Raw genomic sequence first — 19,750 nt, 5'->3', positions numbered from 1 at the left:
GTATAAAAAGACCTGTCAAGTGAAATATGTACATCCGATATTAGGTCGTCCCGAGTCTGAACTTTGAGGCATTTGGTCACGGTGAAAGACATAGTAGAACTCGCAGAATTAATTTATTTTTACCGTTTTAATAACTGTCACTTTGTCTAACAAATGGCAGTTACAAATGTCAAAAAAGGCAAATATTTTTAGGTGAACCCTTTTGCTAAAATACTGCTGAGATGTAGACATAATACTCATTCGTTAAAAAGTAAACTAACCTTTCTGGTTTAAGCCTTTCCCGAAATTAAGGAACGCTTTTACTCCAAAGAACAGAGCAGCACCTCTCACCGCCAAACAGGCCCCGGCGGCAACAAAAACTACGGCATTTAATGAAGTTTCCGTCTGTTTATTGTCGTCACCAGACTGTAACGCTTTTGCTGCCTGAAGAATCAAAATATCGTTAGTCTGCTTGTGGTATAAAAACTTGCCTTTGCGACCAGTGCTGACCAAAATCAGTCTGCTCGTGACCATGGTCTGCACTGTTCGCTATTCAGTCAGTAAATTTTCAGTGGTCACCCCTTCGAATAACGAGTGTTACTGCTCAATTGAATGATGGGCCAGCCCATTTTAAAAATTTAGCAGGGTAAAGGTTAAATTGCTGAAAACATAGCGTATGAAGGGCCTATAAAATCCACGTGACATTGAAAGCTAATTTGTGCTTATAATAAACCGTTGACTGATAAATATCTTAGTTCCCCCAAGTGGATTTTACTATATGAATGAGTGGTTTTTACTCGTAACTGAATAACTCCACGACAATTATGCTAATCAGGTTATTTCATATCTGATTTGAATGATAGTTGATTTAAGACATTTCTGACTGCGACAACTTTGCCCCATATTTCTGCTGACCTTGTAACTATCATTTCTTTTGAATAGCTGTATACTACAACTTAGAATTAGCACGTTTTGTAAAAGATTCGATTTCTATGGTATCATTTCTTACTTTTAGCCATTAAACACTTTGTTAAAATATACAAGTTATACAGTTTGACAAAAAAAGCTCTTCAGGGTTTATGTTTGATATTTGTTTATGTCTTGCCGACTTATATTAACGATCTTATTCTTAAGTAACACTTTCAACCATCAAAATAACAATTAAAGGGAAACAACTCAACACCATCAATAACAAGTAATAGAGAGTACAACAGAAAGGTTCCTATTTCAAAACGTGCATGTTTTTGTGTGCATTAAAGCCTATACATAATCGGTCGAAATTGTCCAGTTTTGATATAGTAAATCAACCAGTTCTAGAAAGGCAAAATTAGAGTCTACAAATATTCTATAAAATATTTTATGATAGTGTGCATCGAAATTCAGTCAAAATTGCAATGTTCCCAAGTTTGATACCCTACGTGTGTACTAATATGTATAATGCAAGCCCAGCATGTGTACGAGTACCGGCACTGGTGTGTACTCTCTACCGCTCTAATTGGCATGCTATTTATCTCTAACCTAATTCAACGAATTGTATGAAAACTGTACTTAACTGAATGACGGTATACCTGAACAATAAGGTAGACAGCGTATGCCGGCATCGTGATCCAAATAACGCCATATATAATAGCCACTGCTTTATTTTCAAACCGGACCTGAAAAAAAACACTTAATGAATTAACTCTATTTACCATATCGATGCTCCGAAGAATTTGAAATAAACGATAAATTAAAACTTTCACTATCGAAAATATTAAACATATTCAGTAAGACCTCTATTGCCCAAACCTCTATTGCCCAAACCTCTGAACTGCAAATACCTCACCTCTAAAACGGGCAGAATTTTTTCTCAACTTAATCATTGTAAAGTATGCCCGGGTGACGCGTCTTTTTAAATCAATTTTTCAGTCATATATAAACTACGATGTCTACCTGAAGTACTGAGCGCAATGTCTCACTTTCTAGTTCTGCCTCTCTGGAACATAAAAGCTACAGACTGGTTACATGGTATCCTATTCAGTCATATTACACAGACACCGGGCTGACCAGTCCTAGCACTATCCTCTTAATGTTGAGCGCCAAGCGAGGAAGCTACTCGTGCCAATTTTCACGTCTTACGTATGACGCGGTCAAGGAAGCGAACCCACTACCTCCTGCACTCTAACTAGACGCTCTACCACTTGGCTACCGAGGCTATCTAAACCATTCATTCATAAGTTACTAACCGTTGAGCATTCTAGGTATCACTCATGAATATTCAAAATGTTGCTGTTCTATAGATGCGGCATTGCAAACATTACGGACCGGCCATTTCTATTTAAAGTCTCGTTTTATTTACAATAAAATATTGCAATCCTTGCCGGTTAAAACAGAATTGAGAGATTCTATCCCTTGTGGAGAAGTTTTCACTAATAAATAGATCCGTTCAGCAAACAGAAAAAATACTCACGTCTTACATTATTAAAAGTAATATTCGGTCCATCTACGAAGAAAAAAGAATGTGTCTTAAAACTGTACAATTGAGTGCAATAGTTTTTGGTTCACATTACAAAACAAGTAATAACTTGAAAAGCACTACTGCAGAAAGTAACTAAATACTGACAAAAAGAACATTTTAAGACTTACGGAAAGATATCCGGTGAGAAAAGTTGCTAGCCCAAACAATAACGACAAGGGTAGCAAGATCTTGTCCTCTAAGTCCAGGTTCTGTCCAGACCTCAGAATCAACAATGCCAGAGATACCTGCAATATGGTAAAAACTAAAAAATAATTATGGGAGGCCGAAGTACGATACAAACTGCCGTATGCTGAATGCCAAGTACCGAAAATCGAATGTCAAATTCTTAGTGCCAAATATTATTCGCCAAATACTTACTGCAAACTGCCACATTCTAATCGCTAAATTTAAATGCTAAATGTGTGTCAAATGTAATCTTCGGCGAGTAGAATGTGAATCTACATCACGCTTAAATGAACAGAAGATCCTGTCTATTTAATGAATTTTCTATTTCCAAAGCACTATGATATGAGATCTTTTTTTATTAGTACTGAACTAATCCAATATCGCACGTATTATTTTGGCAATAATGCTTTGAACATTGGTGCTTGATATTTGAGATTTGATTATCAGCAAAGATACGAGAGGACCTATGGCTGGCGCGCAATGCTAATTGCCAGGTGCTGAATGCCTAAAAGTGCAAAATGCTATTCGCCAAATGCTTAATTTTACTTAACTGTCAAATGGTTACTGTTAAATGATAAAAGATAACTGGTACATTGCGAATTGCGAAATAATAAATGCAAAATGCTTATTGTTCTGCGCTTATTCAACAAACAAGAGCTGAAAATATCAGAAAATGAATGTGTCTTGTAACCTTTAGCCTGTTGGCGGCAGGTGATTCTGCCTTTGCGACCAGTGCAGACCAAGATCAGACTGCACATTTGTGCAGTTTAATTATGGTCTGCACTGTTCATTATTCAGTCTGTAAATTTCCAGAGAGCACCATTTTGAATTATAAGTGTTACAGTCAAACCAGTCCATTTTAGAAATTTAGCAAGGTAAGGGACATTTGTTACATAACTTTGTCTGTATGAAAAAGCAACTGGCGTTAGGCATTAACTATCTGTCATTTAGCCTGTTGCAATTAGCATGTTGCTTATGGTCCTAAATGAGCCGTGCCATGAGAAAACCAACATAGTGGGTTTGCTGTTCGCTTTCAAAGCCTGTTGGAATTAGAGAAACTGTTAGCGAACAGCATAGATCTTGACCAGACTGCACGGATGCGCAGGCTGGTCTGGATCCATGCTGGTCGCAAACCCACTATGTTGGTTTTTTCTCATAGCATGACTCAAATGTGCATTTGTCTGTTAGCAAATTCGTGTTGCTTTAACCTGTACCCTGCTAAAGTTCTAAAATGGACTAGTTCGTCGTTCAATTTGGGCAGTACCACTTGTTTATAAAAGGGATGTTCACTGAAAATGTACCGACTGGATGGCGAACAGTGCAAACCATGATCAGCATACACGGATTTGCAGGTACTGGCCGCGAAGGCAAATTCACTTGTCGCCAGCAAGCTAAAGGTAAACAAACTTCTTGTTCATGCTCATGCAAGTTTAGAAATAATAATCATTTTTATGTTTTGGTATTTATTTAATGATTTAAAAATTAAAGTAATCAGTAAAAGTATGAGATGAAAGCGTTTTTAACTGCATGTCGGCCCGTTTTGATGTGACAACTTACTTCAAAGTATAATTAGTTAATTACGGAGTATTGATATAATAAATTAATTCTGAAATGTTGTTCTTATGTTTTACACAATAACTGATAAACGAAATTTATTTCTTAATCATCAAATCTAGAGTGGACCCCTTTTAAAATATCCTTTTTTAAGGTCACATATGATGTTGAAATGTAATAAGATATTTATCAAATTTAAACTTCCTGCATGACAAAATTATTGTAAAATGTTATCATATTACGTGCGTATCACTGACCTTCGGTCGATACGGGAAGCTACAAACTTGAAACATGAGAAACGTCATAACAATTAAACAATACCCTAAAAACAGGAAGTTAATTTGTTAGAGAAGACAGTTTTCGCAAAATTTCGACGTGTATTGCTAAACAGAACACAACAAAAATTGCTTGACGAATGATACGTATAGTGTCTTTCCTTCAAGGAAATACTCACATAATTCGGTCAATCAAGATAGGCCGTTGGAAGTGTCCCTTAAAAAAGATCCCTAAATCATGACGTTTTTTTGTTGGATTTGACGTCGCACCGACACATGATAAGTCATAATGGCGACTTTCTAGCTTTAATGGTGGAGGAAGACCCCGCAGGTGCCCCTACGTGCATTATTTCACCACGAGCGGGCACCTGGGTAGAACCACCGACCTTCCGTAAGCCAGCTGGATGGCTTCCTCACATGAAGGATTCAACGCCCCGAGTGAGGCTCGAACCCCCATATCCCCTCCAAATAGGCTGTTTAGCAAGCATCAAAGAAACACTAATTTCTTACCGACACTTGTAAATCAGCTTTTAGAAGATCGAAGAACACAAACATAGTTCTACACAGCTCCTGCAAGGTCGCGTGCGCCCCAACAGTTCGGAATATAAGATTTTTCGACTCATGGTAATTTTTTGCAATCAGCACGCCCATGACCATCACACATGGACTCAATGCAGACGATACAATAAGTCGAGCCTGAAATGCAAAAGAAGTAAAAAATATCGAAAATTGATAAATCAATTCTTCAAAATGGCCATATCTTTCACTAGTGTCAGTGTATTATATTTATTTTCGTGGTCAGAAGTAGATCTACTTCTATTAAAGACCGGCGACAAGCAAATAATCTTAGATAAACTGATAAGTTCAAATCGGCACTATTAAAAATCAACAATGCCTTTATCTATAATGGTGCTGTCACACTATTGTTATATCCAACAAACTTTGTCTGTTTCTTAATAAATCCTATTTTTGACTATTGCTTTCTCGTGTATTTGCCAAAGATATGAATACTGAATAACACAGTAGAAAACATCATCTAATACATTGCTTTTAATTACCTCCCTTTATTACTCTAACAGTGCAAGTTCATATGTAATTTTGAAAGCAGTGATTTTCAAAACACAAGATCTATTCATACAACTGCTTTATACGTTCTCACATAAAAATAAAAGCCTTGTGAAACTTAAACTTGTATATACAACGGAATTTACATGTGCCCCAATACTCAAAACTCAGGCAGCTGATTGGCTGTATCTGAACACAATGTTTAGATTGACCAATGGCAGGGTTGCATTGTGATACTGAAAACCGCATCTGATTGGCTGTCTCTGAGCACAATCTCTAGATTGACCAATGACAAGGTTGCATTGTGATACTGGTAACCAATCGCATATGATATTTACTTTTAGGGAATGGGCACCTATGTTGGTCTCAGTAATGTGAAAGGTACAAGGCGACAAACTTGCATCCCTTTGTTAAGACCACGTACTTGAATTCATTATTAGGTACACCTGGAATAACCTCAACATGCTTATACATGTATAAATCCTTACCCTGCTAAATTTCTATAAATGAACTTGCCCATTTTTCACTACAATTAACTGTTTAAAGGGAATTCCTATAGTTTTTTATGCGCATCTCTCTGCGCAGCCGACACTTTCTATGGAAAACTAAACTGAAGTCAACATTTGTTGAAACATGTTACAGACAATCTTAAATATGAGGAATTTTGAATGAAATAACATTTTTGATAAGTTATATCAGTAATCAAATGTTGATACTGGTTTATGTTGTATTGACAAGTGTCATGCCTGACAGGTATCTTGCTATTTTTGTGGTTGTGTTTTCACATCGCATTTTAGTACAAAGACAGTGTTGTTCATATAATGTAAGACAATTGACTTAGTACTGATAAGACAATATCACCTTTCAGATTATTTAGTATTCAATTATAGAAAGAATTAAGAATTTTTAAATCTTTTTTTTAACTTTTAGCAGACATACATGTGATCAATTTGGCCAGGTTCGCGTCATTTCCGTCCGAACAGGTGTTGTATTCTAGTGGTCTTAACATAAAATTTAGCCTGGTGACCCATACATTTTTAGCCATTTTTATGCTCACAATACAATTATATATACACAAGAAAAAGAAAAAAATCTATGAAAGAGTTTTTTCAAAATTAAAAAAAAAAATCTTCACTATGGGTATTTTTCATTGAAAAAAGTTCAGAAAAGTAAATATGAAACAATATTTTTTTCATTTGTACCCATTATTGTAAAGATAGAGTATTACAAATATGACTATGATATCAAATAAGTATATAATAAATCTGTAAAAAGAAAAAACCGTATTGTGCTGCCTGGATGTATATTTTGGTTGGTATTTATATAAAAGCAGAAAATTATGAAAATGTTGAAAAATCGCTGGTAGTTTCAGCAACAGTGGATGTGTTCAAAACATTTTTTTCACAAAAACAAGCCTGGTGACCTATTATTTTTATTTGTTCATTGTTTTTAGCCCAAATTTTCCTATTAATATATGTGAATTTAAAAAAATTCTATGAAAGGAAACAAGAGCTGTCGGATGACAGCGCGCTCGACTATTCGAAGAATTGATTGAAGAATGGGGTCAAAATATTTCTACAGATATTCAGACAAAAGAAAAAAATACATTAGACAAACAATGTTCCCATATTTGTGGATTTTGATAAGTCTTGCACTAAATGGCAATGTGTGAACAAATTTCAAAGTCCAAAAAGGGCCATTATTCAGCCAAAATAGTTGTCAGAGTTATGTACACTTCCCTACAGATGGAAATCATGATGATAAACAAGTGTTCAAAGTTTAAAAGCCATATGTCAAATAGTTCTGACAAAACGTGGACTTGTATGAAATCAGAACCAATTTTGCAAGTCCAAAAAGGGCAATAATTAAGCCAAAATATATGACAGAGTTATGTACTCTTTCCTACAGATAGAGACTATTATACTGAATAAGTGATTAAAGTTTCAAAGCAATATGTCAAACACTTTACACAAAATATAAACTGGTACGAAAAACTTAACCAAGATTTCTAAGTCAAAAGGGGCCATAATTCAGCCAAAATCCTTGATGAAGTTATGTACTCTTGCCTATAACTGGACATGGTGATGGTAAACAGGTGTTGAAAGTTTCAAAGCTTTGTCTTCAAAGACTTTGTCAAAATATGAACTGGTACGAAAAACTTAACCCAGATTTCTATGTCAAAAAGGGCCATAATTCAGCCAAAATCCTTGATGGAGTAATGTGCTCTTGCCTATAACTGGACATGGCTATGGTAAACAAGTGTTGAAAGTTTCAAAGCTTTATCTCAAAGACTTGCAAAATTAACTGTACGAAAATTCTAGTCGAAAGGGGCCTAAATTAGCAAAATCTTGACGGAAGTTATTACCTTGCCTATAACTGGACATGGTGATGATAAACAAGTGTTGAAAGTTTCAAAGCTTTATCTCAAAAGACTTTGTCAAAATATGAACTGGTACGAAAAACTTAACCATGATTTCTAAGTCAAAAGGGGCCATAATTCAGCCAAAATCCCTGATGGAGTTATGTACTCTTGCCTATAACTGGCCATGGTGATGGTAAACAAGTGTTGAAAGTTTCAAAGCTTTATCTCAAAAGACTTTGTCAAAATGTGGACTGGTACGAAAAACTTAACCAAGGTGTGACGCCGACGCCGACGCCGACGCCGACGCCGTGGTGAGTAGGATAGCTCTACTTATTCTTCGAATAGTCGAGCTAAAAAACTATAGGAATTCTCTTTAAAGGGGTGCTTACCAAATACAAACCGAATGGTAAACAGAGCAGATCTTGATCAGACTGCTCGGACGTGGAGGCTGATCATGATCTGCACTAGTCGCAGAATCGTGTCCAGAAAGATAAGTGTTAATCTTGACGTAAATATATTGAGGAAGTATACGCTTTGTTGCGTTCCCCTTTTTATGTCTTTTGTTTGGTGTATAGATTTCGTAACTCACTCAGTTACTCACTCAGTTATCAAAATTCTTAACTAAAGCCGTGCACTGTAACAAAATGTCCAGCAGTATGCCTTCTAATACCATTCAAATACAAGTGTTGAAAATTTCAATATTAAATTACTGTGTAAAGAAATTTGTAACAATGTAATTTTTCGATGCGTGTATATTTCAAAGAAGTTTCGTGCTGCCTTCAGGACAGCTTCAATTAATTTAGCATAGAACTGCTTGTCTATGTTGAAAAAAAAAACATCACCATTTTATAACGAATTCTGCCCATTATTAGGAAGGATCTCAAGAGTATAGGGACACGAGTTCGATCCCAGGGCGAGACATACTTTCTGCATGAAGATTTGCTAGAAGTGAATGTGTCTCGGATGATTAATGTGGGAAAGTTGGCCATTACTTGAAGAAAACAGTCCGGCATGTGTGTAGAATTTATGAATGCTGACTAGGGAACAACCGCAGTTATATAACTGAAATAATGTTGGGGAAAAAAACGGCACTTCAAACACTCTCCAAATCCCCAGCACTAAAAATAATTACATATTTTGAAAATTAATTAATGAAAACGTCATTAACAGACAAAATTATGGTGCATATACATACAAATTCATTACGTGTTTGTGTTTGCTTTTACAAAATGGACTTACAAGTTTAAATGGTCCTTTAGCACTGATAGCATAGTTCAGGACCAAGTACAACCAAACAACACCGGTAGCCAGCACCAGAATAGCGATTTCATATGGCCGCTCAAAAAACACGCCGCTTAATACATAGTAGATGCAGAAACCTTCGAGATAAAAAAAAAAGAATTATACATGAGATAGTTATACGAACATCACCGTCATCATCATTGTCATCATTATCGTCACCGTCGTTATCGTCATCATTGTCTTCGTAAATACGAACATCATTAACTTGAATGTCATCTAAATCATTCACTATTCATGTTGACATTGTTGTAAGATAAATTCTTTCAGTCATTGTATTCACGTAAATAAATGTAACATTTTTCCTAACTATGCTCCCAAGTACCTAATATCGTGTAAAATTTATTAGATGCTAACACTACAGAAATTTTAGACAGTTGGTAGAAAGGCCATTTCCAAGTTTGTAATACAAATGCGTCCACTGCCTTAAAATACTTACAGACTTTGAAAAATAACACAAGCACGTGTCCACTGCCTTAAAATACTTACAGACTTTGGAAAATAACACAAGCACGTGTCCACTGCCTTTAAATACTTACAGACATTGAAAATAACACAGACATGCGTCCACTGCCTTAAAATACTTACAGACATTAAAAAGCAACACTAGCACGTGTCCACTCTTAATATACTTACAGACAATGAAAAGCAACACTAGCACGCGTCCACTGCCTTAAAATACTAACAGACATTAAAAAGCAACACTAGCACGTGTCCACTCTTAAAATACTTACAGATATTGAAAAGTAACAAAATCACGTATCCACTTCCTTAAAATACTTACAGATATTGAAAAATAACACTAGCACGATTCCACTGCTTTAAAATACTTACAGATATTGAAAAGTAACAAAAACACGTATCCACTGCATTAAAATACTTACAAAATTTGAAAAGTTACACAAGTACGTGTCCACTGCTTTAAAATACTTACAGATATTGAAAAATAACACAAGTACGTGTCCACTGCTTTAAAATACTTACAGATATTGAAACTTTAATACAGACTTCCACTTGAAAAGTAATACACGAGGTCATGCCTTAAAATACTCAGTACAGACATTGAAAATAAACAAAGCATGCGTCCACTGCCTTAAAAAACTTACATGACTTTAAAATACATTTCAGCATTCAACATAACAAAGTACGTTGCCACTGCTATTAAAATACTTACGACTATCTTAAAATAACACATAGTCAGCTTTAAAAAATACTTCAGATACTGAAAAATACACAAGTACGATACAGCTTTAAATCTGTCCACTGCTAATATTGAATAAACAACAGTCTTTTAATACTACATTGAATACACAGCACGTTCCCTCTTAAAATACTTCAGATATTGAAAAAATACCAATCGAGTCAATGCCTTAAAATACTCAGTATGAAAACAATACGTGTCAAAGTTAAATACTTTCCAATATTTGAAAATAACAGTACGTGTCCATGCTTTAAATATTCAGATATGAAAAATAAAAGTACGTCCGCTTTAATACTTCAGACTGAAAAATAACAAGTACGTGTCAGTTAATACTTCAGATTGAAAAATAACACAAGTACGTGTCCACTGCTTTAAAATACTTACAGATATTGAAAAATAACACAAGCGCAAAGGTGAAATCTGAGGTGTGTTTTTCTGTTGTAACCAGTCGTTCTATAGTAATTCCGAGTGAAGCCGCCAAACTCAGCAGAGAAACGACAAGAAACGCTATCTCGAGCTTAGACAAGGAGTTACAGCTTCGAATCTGAAAGGAGATATTAAAGAAACTTCATTTTTTACACGTGCCTTTCCGAAGCCAGAACGTTGTCCTGTTACACAGCCGTTGATTTCTGGAATTACTCTTTAAGTAAAAATGAAATGGTTATCTTATAAGGCGGATGATTTTACCCAAAATATCTGGATCCGATAAAATTTTGATCGATTACTGGCAAAACTGAAAGTTCGATGGGAAGCAATTTTGTGGAAAGTTGTGATTCTCCTAATTATAAAGACTCCCTCTGTGAAATGAACGTTGGTAATATTGATAAACATATCTATTTACTGTACTTTCTGCAAATCTGTACATTACTTGTGACTCAATTATGATTAAAAATATACTGGACATTTGTGTTCTGAACCTGGCTATAAACAATAAGTCTTCCACTAATGGGCATTGACCCACTTCCCTTCCCACTCTCTCTCTCTCTCCCTCTCCCCCCTCCCTCCCCCCCTCTCTCTCTCTCTCCTCTCTCTCTCTTAAAATATAAAACAAAGCATTACTTGCCTTTAAAAACATGGTTTCAAATAAAACAACAAACTATAAATTAAATTAAAATAAAAATGTTTTCAAAATAAACGCATGAATTACGTGCAAAACCGCTATTGACGTCAATGAACATCCGTAAAACTCGTATGTTGTTTTTCAAGTTCCTTAATCCGTTTTATACTTTCGATTTTGATCTGGAGAGTGTACTGGGCGTGCCTATACATTCTGTAATTATTTGATAACATAAATAAGAATTTGGTCCGCCTTACGATGAAGTTATTTGAAAAGTGTGACAGAACTAGGCTCTCCTGGTCTTGTACTAGTTGTAGTTGCATCGACGCAATTATAGGTAATGTGGCGACTCTGTTATAAAAATCATGACAGTTAGTCCAAACGTTTAGGGAGAGCATGATAAATTTTGACTGTAGAGGGACAATGGCATGATAAATTTTGACTGTAGAGGGACAATGGCATGATAAATTTTGACTGTAGAGGGACAATGGCATGATAAATTTTGGCTGCAGAGAGACGATGGCATGATAAAGTTTGACTGTAGAGGGACGATGGCATGATAAATTTTGGCTGCAGAGGGACAATGGCATGATAAATTTTGATTGTAGAAGGACAATGGCATGATAAATTTTGACTGTAGAGGGACAATGGCACGATAAATTTTGACTGTAGAGGGACAATGGCATGATAAATTTTGGCTACAGAGGGACAATGGCACGATAAATTTTGGCTGCAGAGGGACAATGGCATATATATTTTGGCTGCAGCGGGACAATGGCATGATAAATTTTGGCTACAGAGTGACAATGCCACGATAAATTTTGGCTGCATAGGGACAATAGCATATATATTTTGGCTGCAGAGGGACAATGGCATGATAAAGTTTGGCTGTAGAGGGACAATGGCATATGATAAATTTTGGCTGCAGAGGGACAATGACATGATAAATTTTGACTGCCACTCAGGCTTTAGAGCGATGTCACTTATAAAGTACATGTATCAGATCATAAAATAAGCCATCCTGATAAGCGTAATGAGTAAGGCTATGAGACAGTTATCTTTGAAAATTTAATTAGTATAATATTCTGTTAAAACCTAATGAGATACGAGCTGTAAAACTCTGCATTTAACACTAATGTTCTGCTGTCAAGCCAAACACACACCATCCCGCGGCCCACGCCACGCATCCGAAACAGTAACTGTATTTCAATATTTGCGATGATTCTGTTAAATTGTATTCTTCGATTTAAAAAATATATATCATGTATGAAGATCTAGCTCATCAACAATCAATGCACAAGTTTATCAAACATTTTGCTCGTTTAAAAAAATAAATAAATAAAAATAAAAAAAAAACATGTTTATTGTCCGCCCACCCCACCAGTACTTCTATATAGACATATAGATACGTTTCTATACCTTAAAATTAAGAACTTCGATTTTGTACAATAACTCAGTAATTTTTGTATCTTGTTATCTTAATTATCCCAGATAAGCTCATGTGCACCTGGTGATAAACCAAACAAAGTCAGGCTGTCAATATTATATGGCCATGCTTTATAAGGCAGAGTTTATTGTTTACATAAAAGAAACAATCTAAAAAACTTGCAAGATGGCCGAAGTGTGTTTGTCAAGACAAAAACAGAACACGGGAAAGCGCACGTCACAAATGACACAGGCCTCAACAAAACAACCAAAAACAACAGACATAGAAATTCATTGAACACATTCATTTAAAGCATGTTCAAATTATATCTTTTAAATTCGTGTTTTATCTAAATTTTAAGACAGCATTAACAACATTTTCTACTTTATAAATCTACAGCTTTTTAGGAACGTTTCTGTAAATATTTGAGCGCCGCAAACACCACCCTTTACATACACCACTGTTGCCCCTGAGAGTGGGACCTGTACACCAGTGGAAGAAGACCGGCCGTCTTTTCTAGTTTATTCTTCTGACGTTAAACTATAACCGACTATATCCTCATCCAACGTACTTAAGTTTAGGAAGTATATAAAATGAGAATTGTTTCATTATACTGTATTACATTGAAACGAATCGCTATAAAAATAAATATTTATACTTCTTTGATTCGTAATAAAACATTGGATCAGTACATATTTTATAGTGTCTTAATAGTGTAGATCTGCAGAATAGTGTACGAAAATTTGCACTATCTTAAACCTTGTGCATATTATACTGTTGATAAAACCTGATAATTTTATGTTTACATAAACTATTTGTAGCAACTGTTCACATTTTCATACGAAATTAGGATCTAGATCTAGTATATAAACATTTGAAATGCTATGGAACTTGTACGTATATTTTTGTGCGATAAAGATCATCTACAGTGAGAGCTAGAACTGACATTCCAGGTGATTGCAGAATACACTATATAATTATAAAAGTTATGCGAAAGTATAGTCAGGTATATATGAAAAGTCAACTCGTATACTTATACCTTTCCCAGACAAGTGCCCTTGGTCGGTTCTGTTATCATGATACGCGATAAAGACAACATACAACGAGCAGCTGGAACTGACAAGGTGGTAGTCTAAATAATGAGACTATCTATCTTTAAATACTGCATGACACCCTTGCGAGTATTTTATGCAGGTGCGCGTCTGTGCATAAGAGTTTAAAAGCAGGAATGTACAGGAGAAATAAAGTAATACATAAAGTATTTGTGAGAATTTGAGACAAAGCTGATAGTGCTAATAAAAAGGCGAAATGTACAGTAAAAAGATTAAAAACAGCCTGGTCGCTCAGAAGTCCTGGCACAGTTTGGTTACCCCTTGCCTAAACTGGTCCAGGGTAGGTGCCTGAGCAATGTCAGCCGGCAAAGAATTCCAGAGAATGATGGTAGCCGGGTAGAAAGAGAACTTGTAATAATTACAGGGTGTTTGAATTTGCCGGAAAGATAGGGAATGCATGTGTCTAGTGAGCCGGGTAGGGGGTAAAATATAAGATGGCATTGACACTGCAACCAGTCCGTGGACAATCTTGTAAAACATCAGTAGCCTGGCATCATTTCTTCTGTTTGCAAGGGAACGCCACCCCAATTGCTTTAACATGTGTGTGACACTGCTGTAATTTGAATAGTCACTGATGACCCATCGAGCGGCCCTGCGTTGGACCATCTCGATTTTATGTATGTTGAGCTGTGTATGTGGACTCCACAGTGAGCTGCAGTACTCTAGTTGTGGTCTAACAAGGGTTTTGTAGGCAAATTCCCTAATATGTTGCTGTTTGGAGGGAATATTGCGCTGAATGAAGTTAAGTGTTTGACCAGCTGTTGAAGTGACCTGGTTTATGTGTTTGTTCCAGTTTAAATCTGAAGTGATGCTAACACCAAGGTATTTTGCATCACTCACGGTTGCTAGTGTCTGCCCATGTAGTGTGTAAGTGGTTTTGTAAGGGTGTTTAGACTTGGAAATATTAATCACTGTACATTTGGATGGGTTGAATTCCATGTCCCATGTGTGTTCCCATTTTTGTAACCTGGTTAAGTCCTCTTGCAGAGTATGTTGTTGTGTAACATTGTTGACTGTGATATAAACAGCAGTATCATCAGCAAATAACCGGACCTGTGAAACAATATTTTCAGGCAGGTCGTTTATGTATAGCAGAAAGAGAAGAGGGCCGAGGACAGAGCCCTGTGGGACACCAGATGTGACCGGGACCTCATCCGACTTATCACCATTGACTAAGACGGACTGACGGCGACCGATGAGAAATGATTTGACCCACTGTAGTGTACAGTCCTGGATGCCATGTTGGTGCAGCTTATATAGTAACTTTAGGTGATTAACCTTATCAAACGCCTTTGAGAAGTCGAGGAGTATTAAGTCTGTTTGGTGACCTTGAATTAAATTCCTGGATAGGTCCTCGACAAGTCCTAATAGTTGAGTTTCGCATGACCGTTTTGACCTGAAGCCATGTTGAAGGTGATAAAGTATGTTGTTGACCTGGAAATGTTTAGTGATGTTTGATGCGACAATGTGCTCCATAACTTTGCAAAGAACACATGTCAGAGAAATGGGTCTATAGTTAGCAGGGTTGCTTTTATCACCTTTCTTAAAGAGAGGAGTGACATTCGCCTTGGACCAATCGGAAGGAATAGTGCCTGTTTCTAGAGATTTTTGGAAAAGTTTGGTGACCAGGGGGGCAATTTGTACACTTAGGTTTTTCAGGACTACCGGTTTTAAGTTATCGGGACCGCAAGCTTTGTCACTCTGTAATGTGGACAAAAGCTTTTGGACACCAATTACACTGATGGAAATTTCAGGCATTTTGGGGTATTGAGGCTTTGGGGCATTGCTAAACAGGTATTTGGTTTTCATTAAGCATAGCTGACTTAGTTTTAAGGGATTCATTGGAGTGAAGACGGACTGGAATTGGCGGTTGAGAACATTTGCCTGGCCCCTGCTATCTGTGATAAGGTTATCATTTTCCGATAGTGGGGCAATGCCTTGGGTGTCCTGTTTAGCATTTTTAATGGTTGAAAAGAGCTTTTTACGGGAGAAGTTTTGACCTGGTTTGGGGTTATTTGGATCACCTGAGTGTGCTTCTAGGACATACTCTAGGTAGTTTGTGTGGGCCTGCTTTATCTCCATTTTGACCTGGTTTCTGAAATTTTTGTACTGATGTTTGACCTTTGAATTTGAGCTGTTTTTCTGTTTTTTGTACAATTTATTTCTTTTTCTGATTTGTCTCTTGATGCCTTGGGTGATCCAGGGAAGAGATGGTTTAGAACCCAACCTCTTGGAGGGAATGAAAAGATTTATTCCTTCATGGACAAGATTTTTAAATTCTATCCACAGCTCTTCAATGGATTTGGAATGGAAGTCACTAAACACAGAAGGTGACTTTGATTTTACAAACTGTTGGAAACTGACCCAGTTGGCTTTTCGAAATAAGTGTACAATACGAGGCTTTTGTTTATTAAGACGGGGTTTGACCTCAGAGGTAATTTGGACAATATCATGATCCGAGATACCAGCTACTGACTTTACAGATTTAATAAGGGTAGGGTTGGATGTGAAGAATAGATCTAGAGTGTTATTTAACCTTGTGGGGAAATTTACCATTTGTTGTAATGAGAAATCATTTACTAAAGATATGAAGTCTTCGTAAAGTTTGGGGAGGGAGCAACCAGGCTTGACTGTAGGGATGCTCTCGTCCCATGCTAATTTTGGTAAGTTAAAGTCGCCGGTAAGCCAAACTTTACCTTTAAGTTTGCTTACCATTTGTAGTGACTTGTACAATTCTAAGACATCAGGTTAGACCGATTTTAAATTCTAATTTTTCATGTTGTCTACCTAGATGAGTGGGGCATTATGACAAGTCAAGAAAGATAAAACTCTCCAGTACAATTATTTGGACTAACAAGGTGGTTGCAGAATACTACACTATTGTAAAAGTTACAAGAAAGTACAGTACAGTATAGTCCGGTATATCGATATATGAAACGTCAACTTATACCTTTCCCAGACAAGTGTCCTTGGTCGATTCTGTTATCGTGATACCTAGATCGGCAAAACTGATTGGTCCGTCGCTTTCCTCCATTCTTCAGTTCAGCATTCTAGATGCATACTTTTCAAAAACAGCCACCAACTTTCTAAAATAATTATTAATGTATGAAAACCGACTGAAAGTGCCACCGGCAAGTATTTAAAATGAGTCGTCTCTGTAAAATCCAGGAGTATAATTTATATCACTCGAGATCTTATGTAGTTTGAAACTGCCCCAGTCAAATTATATTTTCGGTATCCGATAGCACCCACTCCTGCAAAACTAGGAAGTAAATTGAAAGTGAAAGTAGACTAGACAGAGTAGTTTCCCTTGCCAACCATGACATTTGTAGTCGACCTTGACCAGTCAACTCGAAACTATTCAACTGACCTTTTTGAATTTCTTTAGAGTAATAAGGTAACTATCAAGTGTCTTCTTCCTTTTTAATTGTCGTTTACTACACTTTTGATTGACTGAACTGTTATCTTTTTTATTTCTTCACGGGTACTTAAAATGATAATATATTGTCATGTAGTACTGAAATCGGACTTTTCAATTTTCGGATGCAGTAGGTTTTATACACATTGACTGTCATGTATATAAAACACATGTCATTGAATCTTTTTATAACCAACTTTTTATAAACAGGTTAAACTTATGAAATTAGGGGATTATATGATGGACAAGCTAGGTAGAAAAATCAGCAGACATATTTTATTTTTTTTATCCTCATGAATCCATGGCCATGCAGTTTTAATGTCAACGTAAAATGATAGATCTATAATGTTATCATAACAATACATTGCACATGTACAAAATGTTCCCAGTGAATTTCATTGGGGATTTCCTAACAGAAATATGCAGAATAAATTTGGATGTGATGGGACAGCGAAAGTCAAACATTATCACACTGTCCTGATCGAAATGTCCTTTGGACTAGCCACTCCATAGGATGTGAATGCCCAGCATCAATCTATAGAGGTCTTACAGGGTAAGATTCAGAAGCATTTTAAACAAAAGCCTTATGTATATTTTATTAACTGAAAAATTGAGTTAACTGTATAGACATTATTATTTTGCATTACATTAAAAAAATTAAATAAAATATTATGAAAGCATGAGTCAAAATTAACCATTCTTGTTTGGCTAATCAGTATGGCTTTTTCATGACCTCATATTCTGTGTATAGTGTCCAGACCTTTCAACTGTTATGGACAGTTTCTATCCGAAAATTAAAATGCTGTCCTAAACATGAATCATTGTTGGAGGATGAAATGACTCTTGCAATTTTTTCATTAATCATTTGAAACTTCTCTTACCCTAGGATTGAACTCATGACCCCATGATCTATAGATCTGTGCTCTCCCTAATGAGTCGAGGGGACAGGCTAGGTCAAATGGAAGTGTACAAATGTTTACAGTGAATCACAAAGACAATATGACATGATATAACTCTTTTCCATTAATTTCTAGTTTGTCATTAATTTTTTGAAAAATTAATGTTTAAACAGATATATGTCAATTTAACACTAGTTTTTTTTGTGTGTGTGCTTAATTTCTAATTAATTTCAGTGGACAGATATGTTGTCCCAGAAGTCAAGGCTGTTGTACAATGTTGGCCAGAGGTTTGGAGGGATCATCCATAAACAGTTGAAGGCAACAGTGGCTGCTACTGATGTTAACCCATTTTACTATCAGGATATACTTGAGATGGAGAGAAAGCCAAGCATTCAATGGAAGAAGCTTACAGGTAGTAATACTTATGTGAATAAATCATGGTGGTGAGAGCTTAATGTTTGCAGGTAATGTAGAAGGGTTTTTTTTTTAAGCCAAACAAACTGTGTTTAGGGTTACTTGAAACCCCTCCCCACCTCCCCACACACCACACACAGGCAGAGGACAAGTAAATAGGCAGTTTTTTCCACTAAAAGATTTACAGACTGAAGTAGCTTTGTGAGCTATGTAACTGTGCTGTTGCCTTATCTGTCAGAATAGGAATTAGGAAGTAGTACTGTTCAGTGTCTGTAGGTGTTTTTTGTTTGTTTCAGGTTTAACGCCTTTTTTCAACACGGTTTCAGTTACTTAATTGCAGGCAGTTGACCAAATTAGTGTTCCTGGATTCGTTACCAGTACAAACCTGTTCTCTGCAAGTAACGGCCAACTTCCTAACATGAATCAGATGTGGTGGAAGAATGGTGTCAGACACAATGTTTTTTTATCAAGTCATCACAGAAAACATATGCCCTGCTTGAGGATCACAGTCATGAACCCCACTATCCATACATCTGGTGTCTGACAACTTGATAAGCTAAAGAAAAAAGAAATATGTTCAATCAAACAAGTAATAGTTGCATCAGTCTCTTGGTTCTCTGCTTCCACAGTATCTTCTAATAGATTTTATTTTTTCACTATATTCTTACCTTCAGGTGATTATGTGTCAACTTTCGAAGTGAAGGGAAAAAAGTGTTTGCAAGTGGAGCCAGAAGCTCTCACAATGATATCAGAGCAGGCCATGGTTGATATTGCACATCTTCTTAGACCAGCACATCTACAGGTATTCATTGACTTATTATTTTTAGTGTTTTTCCTACTGATTTGGGAATGGTGCCAGGGCATTTATGATTGGGAAAAATGCATTATAAAGCAGCTGAATTGGGAATTGTTAATGATATTTTTTCATGAAAATGTTACATCTAAGAAAAACAATGGCCATAAATGCTATATGTTAAAGGTTTCATAAAGTATCAGTCTTGTATAC

The 19,750-nt window shown here is 36.2% G+C and overlaps 1 protein-coding gene across 2 annotated transcripts in view; it reads left to right on the top strand.

The window, feature by feature from the left end:
- Positions 1-17,300: 17,300 nt before the first annotated feature.
- Positions 17,301-19,750, top strand: part of LOC123527455 (fumarate hydratase class I, aerobic-like) — a 34,394-nt gene continuing 31,944 nt past the window's right edge. Inside the window, exons 1-3 of one of the 2 annotated variants that reach the window (XM_045306917.2) lie at positions 17,301-17,410; positions 18,565-18,742; positions 19,419-19,546. In XM_045306917.2, the coding sequence (XP_045162852.2) occupies positions 18,574-18,742; positions 19,419-19,546 (297 nt within the window). In that variant the 5' untranslated portion in view covers positions 17,301-17,410; positions 18,565-18,573. Of the gene's footprint in view, positions 17,411-17,854; positions 17,985-18,564; positions 18,743-19,418; positions 19,547-19,750 lie in introns of those variants that run through there. The other variant, XM_045306918.2, reaches the window with a different exon arrangement.

The sequence above is a fragment of the Mercenaria mercenaria genome, chromosome 14 (genome assembly GCF_021730395.1).
Source record: "Mercenaria mercenaria strain notata chromosome 14, MADL_Memer_1, whole genome shotgun sequence".
NCBI lineage: Eukaryota > Metazoa > Mollusca > Bivalvia > Venerida > Veneridae > Mercenaria > Mercenaria mercenaria.
This window is presented reverse-complemented; position numbering and strand designations above follow the sequence as displayed.